Genomic DNA, 5,377 nt, shown 5'->3' on the forward strand with positions numbered 1-5,377 from the left:
TATGTAGTAATGCTAAAAGACAAAGACAAACGTTTAGACTAGAAGCCTTTCTTAATGTCTTCTAGTCAAACCGTTAATTTTCTAATTTTCTTTATTACTATATGTTCTACCATTGTTTTATAATCCGGGACACATTTTATTGATCTGTAGACACCATTGTGTAAAGTATGTGGTGTGACATCTCCAAAATGAAAATCCTGGCTATGCCCCACAGTCAGATTATTTTTAAAAGTTGTAACAATATATATTTATTTAATACAGTAATATAGTCAAGACACAAAACAGCAGAGACGTGCATATATATTGAAGTTTTTTATTAGAAATATGCTATCAGATACAGTAGTTAGTTACACCAAAAACATCCCCATTTCTGAGGCATTCACAGCAAAAATTCTCTTTGCAGGGATCACCATCTCCCTGCTAAGAAAGAAGGCATCTTCCATTTATAGCCATACATTAACAGTGCATACATCCAGAGCTTCCAAGCTGTCCCCTCACACCAGGTACCCTTCTCCCCAGCTACACTTGGTAGCTGGCAGCTGCCAAATGACTCCCTCTTCCATATTTGAATGAAACCAAAACCCCTTCCCTCTAATTACGCAGCCCCATCCTCCTGTCCCTTACTGGCTTAGCACAGATTAGAAATATTAAGAATGGGTTAATAGTCTTTTTTTACACAAGTGCTAAAAAAAAACAATACAAAAAAAATATCAAAATATTTCATATATTTTTTTTTTTACATTTTCCAAAATGACCCGGTTGTTACAATATGCTCGCCAACACTCGGCTGGCATGCCTGCAATTAATAACAAGCAAATATTTTGAAATGATTTTCACATAGAATATTTACCTCGTTTTTTTTTATTTTTATTTTTTTTTAATTCAGGTCAATATAACTCTGAGTCAGCCAGCTGTCCCAGTTTGGAATTTCAAAATTTTAAAACTGCATTTATCCTCAGGAGTTCAGTCTTTTTCTAGTCCCAGGATTCTCCTATAGTCTTTATAGTCTCTCTCCCAGCTCTACACCTTAGTTGCCAGTGACTGAACCTCTGATTTCTGGGTCTGTGCGCTCATAGTGGATGAGAGGGAGCTCACCTGGCCATGGACTGCCTTCTTGAGGTTCAGCAGACATAGGCATTGCGAACGAAAGCGCAGGTCAAAGAAGGCGTAGAGGAACGGGTTGAGGCAGCTGTTGACATACGCCAGGCAGGTGGCGTAGGGGTGGGCGAGCAGGATGAAGCGCATAAAGCCGCAGGAATCGGGCACCAGGTTCAGGTAGGCCAACGCGTCGACGCTCTTGAGCACGTGGAAGGGGGTCCAGCAGAGGGCGAAGACCACCACCAGGGTTGTGATGATCTTGAGCAGCCGCCGCTTCTTCTGGTCGTCCTTGCGCAGGTTCTGGAAGTGCTGAGTGACGGTGGTGCCGATGAAGCAGTAGAAGACGATCATGAGGAGGAAGGGAAGGAGGAAGCCCAGCAGAGAGGAGGAGAGGCTGAGCCCTGCGATCCACAGGGTCTCGTGCCGCTCATGGGACACCAGGCTGAAGTCCATGGCACAGGTGGTCTTGTTGGTCATGTCGTCAAAGACGGTGGTCCTGAAGACCAGGGTGGGCATTGCCAGCAGCCCTGACAGCATCCAGATGATCAGCAGCGATACCAGCATGGTCCCCCGGGATCGCAGTCGGCTGCTGGACAGGGAGTGGACGATGGCCAGGTAGCGGTCGAAGCTGAGGCAGGTCAAGCAGAACACGCTGGCATACATGTTGACCAGCACCAGGTAGCTGCTGATCTTGCACAGGGCCACTCCGAATGGCCAGTGGTAGCCCAGGGCTGTGTAAACAGCCCAGAGCGGCAGGGTAGCTACAAAAGCCAGGTCTGCCAGAGCCAGGTTGCCGATGTATATGTCTGCAGCCCTGCGCTTGGACTTGGACTGCCACACTGTAAAGATGACTACCCCGTTGCCAGAGAGTCCCAGAATGAAAACCAGCATGTAAAGAACAGGGATGAGAGAATAAGAAGGCCCCCATTCAGAATAATCGCACCCTGTTGCATTCTCGTCATAATAGTACTCATCGTAATTGTCCTCCTTGTATTCCATCCTTGATAAATCCGCACTGCTCAGTTTCTCAGTAAAGCTAGTAGTGAGCTCAAGTTGCCGTCACTATATGTGTGTGTCTCTGCCTCGGAGTGTGGGCTGCTATTTAAACCCTCAGCTCCCCCCTCCCTCTGGTGTATACATACCACCTCCTCCATCAGTCACACAACCCCAAGCCCCGTTATCCAGCTCCCACCCAGATTCGTTCAGTGGGGGGGAGTGGGGGCTGCTACATGGTTCCCGCCCCCCTGTGAACAGAAGGGTTAGTTCCTCACACATTAACTGAGTTTCTCAGCCGAAACTACCCTAGCCGAAACAAAACCACACACAAAAAAAGTATTTTAACACACACTTAGCTCTTTGGTTTGGTATCAGGAACAATCGATACAGATTTGCAGATTTAAAAACTATGTTACCTAATTCTTGAAATCCATCCGGACCCATAAGTACCCGGAGGACAGTATCCAATTTAGTTAGCCATAGCAAATACCAGTGTGTTTTTTTTTTATAAAGTTATCCAGCTCTGCCCGTCTTCTTCGGTGGTATAAAATTGCATTTCAACATATACCGTAAGCATAGAGTTTAACAAATTAAATGAATATTTTCCTGTGTAGCCTACAGTATGCAACCATGCTTTGCATTTTAGCTGTAATATGTAAATTACCTTAAGCTTTTTCATAAAACACCTAACCATACATTTCTTTATAAATTTACAACGGATAAGAGTTCAGCGACCTGGTAATAAATAAATAAATAAAAACGCCTTTACGAACAGACTTTGATCGTTGCGTTTAGCTCGGCGGTAGTTTAGTTAAGTCTGCCTCACACCTTATGCAATTGATTTACACCTCTCACAACAAAATGCTTCAAAAAGACACCACGTTAAAAGAATACTTTGCACTTTACAGAACCGTAATTAACCGTATTACCTGCTGCGCGGCAAAAAGGTGACAATAATCCATAAAGCTCTATTATATTGTGCCTGAAAAATAACCGTGTTAGGGGGCGAGCTAATTAACAGATCCTATTGCATGAAAGTAGATGCGGGCGCCGTGATTTCTACTTTTTATAATAGAAAATAATGGAAAGACAGTGCCGCCAAGTAGCCGCGTAGTGCAACTGTAAACGGTAAATCTTAAAACAAAAAGATTCAGGAAAATGCATTAGTTACTTAATAAAGTGTAAGAATTAAACTTTATTGTTCATTCTCAACATCCGACGAACCAAAAAATGTGTTATTGTGGTTTGCAGTCCAGGTGCAATATGTCAAGAATAACACCGTCAGAACTACAGTCAAGATATAACACTAGCCGTGTATTTCATGTTTAGTATTTTGTCTGTATCGTTGCTCCGAAATGTAGTTTATGTTATGACATGGCATTCAACTCTGTCTTTTGAAAAGAAAACTCTCTTAAAAGTAAGAGGGTAGTGGCCCCTAACTGATGCTGTTCTGGGAAAATTAGACTTTTACTTATTAAAACTCTGTCAGCTTGCTTCACTTTGTTCACCTGTTGTTTTGGCTAATGTCTGTGATTGCGACGTCCTGCCTTCCTAACTTTCATAGTGTAGAGTTCACACACACTGTCCGTAAAGCTTCGCTAGAGTTTTGAGAATAGGGGTGAGGGTGTCTGTTTTTTCAGGATATTAAGTAACAAGATTATGTTTCTAGTGTCAAGTTGAAAGGAATGTGTATGAATTCCACATTTATATTACCATTCTTATTAATTTGAAATGCCACTATAAATTGTCACCAAATTAAATCTGTGACTATTCCTCACCATGTGTTCTTCAAAACTGTAACCGTTAAAATAGACCACAAGAGGGAGCTAGGGAGCAATTACCTTAGTAGACAATGCTCGACTTCTGGGTCAGCTGCTTTTGTAGTGGAGTTGACCTTGCAGGATGTAGCGGGCGCCAGTATCATCCAGCATGGATGAGATGACTTAGTTTGTAGATCTTTTGTTGTACTTTTAGCAGTGTAGCTAAATAACATCAACCATTTATGTCTATATAGGTTTACAATACAATACAGAAAACCTGCTAAGATTTTAGAATCAGGTCGATTGTAAAACATTTGACCCACACTATGTAGCACAAACTTTTATATAAAATGGGTGTTTTTCAAGTGACTGATTATTATTCTTAAAATTCTGTGATATTTAAAAGTTGCATCTCCCTGTTGGAAGCCAGTTTCAGTCACATTGAAGAAACAGATCTGATTTGCAAGATCAGCTGTGAAAGAATATCAGTAGACTGGTACCGCAGTGGTAGCATGCACAACATTTGACATAGCAATGGCATCAGAATGGTATGACACTGCTCCTGATCCATTGCAGTACCACTGAACAGACAGTATGATGTGTAATATCTTTAAAAACACTCCATGATAAATTGAGTGTTACAAAAAAGTAAATCCAAACATTTCAGCAGGCTGTTTTGTCTTGACCGACTTTAAATCTGACCCTAATTGTTTTGCCCGGGCATTCCAACAATAGGCCAGTTTTTCTATTATCCAGTAGGTGTGTGTGTGTAAGTGTGTAAGACAGTGGGAGAGTGCGTGTCAAGCCGGTTGAGTGTGTCCTGTTTTTGTGTGTATTTATAAATGTCTGTGTTTTTGTTGGGGGGTGTTGACTATCAAAATGAAATAATATTCTCGTCAATTTTAAATTACTCAGCAAACAAGTCGTTCCTTCCTCACCAAATTGTATTCTGGCGTTTCCCCAGCAGGACATCCTCTTTTCTGAAGAGAGCACGTTGAAGAGAGTCACACTCAGCTCTTTGTGTAGCAGTGAGGGATTCTAATCTAGTAAAAAAAAAAACTGTTCATGTTGCCACAGCTCTGCTGTTGCTAGTTCACACTCTTGGGGATTGCGAATGCTGGGGTGAAGCAAATAATTTCCAGCCTCCTTCTCGCTTACTGCCCTGTCACCTATTTATTTTTCACTACTAAAAGTTCACTGCGGTGGACCATGGTAACAGTATGGTAAAACACAGTAAAGACGTAGTACAAGCAGAGGACAAGCATGGTAAACTGCAAAAATACTGTTCCCATTTATTTGTATAAGGGTCCTCATACTGAGCACAGGGCAACTCAAACTGAACCTGCCATTTATAGTACATACTTTTGTGTAGATCGGCTCACATGACTGATGCTATTGGTGCTTCATTTGTTCACCTTTCCCTTGTCTCTTTATGATGTTTGCAATCATTGTGGGTGGTTCTGGTTTTCTATTGCTATAATACTGAGCTTTCTTTTTGAAATTGCTTTGAGCTTGTCTGGGGA

At 42.0% G+C, this 5,377-nt stretch overlaps 1 protein-coding gene across 1 annotated transcript; it reads right to left on the reverse strand.

Annotated features, from left to right (window-relative positions):
• Positions 1 to 299: 299 nt before the first annotated feature.
• LOC117427942 (apelin receptor A) lies at positions 300 to 2,183 on the reverse strand. Its single transcript, XM_034046348.3, has one exon. It carries the CDS (start codon positions 2,095 to 2,097, stop codon positions 1,021 to 1,023), a length of 1,077 nt encoding a protein of 358 aa, XP_033902239.1. The 5' UTR covers positions 2,098 to 2,183; the 3' UTR covers positions 300 to 1,020.
• Between the last annotated feature and the right edge of the window lie 3,194 nt (positions 2,184 to 5,377).

This window comes from Acipenser ruthenus, chromosome 21 (genome assembly GCF_902713425.1).
Source record: "Acipenser ruthenus chromosome 21, fAciRut3.2 maternal haplotype, whole genome shotgun sequence".
Classification (NCBI taxonomy): domain Eukaryota; kingdom Metazoa; phylum Chordata; class Actinopteri; order Acipenseriformes; family Acipenseridae; genus Acipenser; species Acipenser ruthenus.

Bases quoted from the DNA above. Each gene is read 5' to 3' on its own strand.
- LOC117427942 (XM_034046348.3), bottom strand. From the start codon at position 2,097: ATGGAATACAAGGAGGACAATTACGATGAGTACTATTATGACGAGAAT.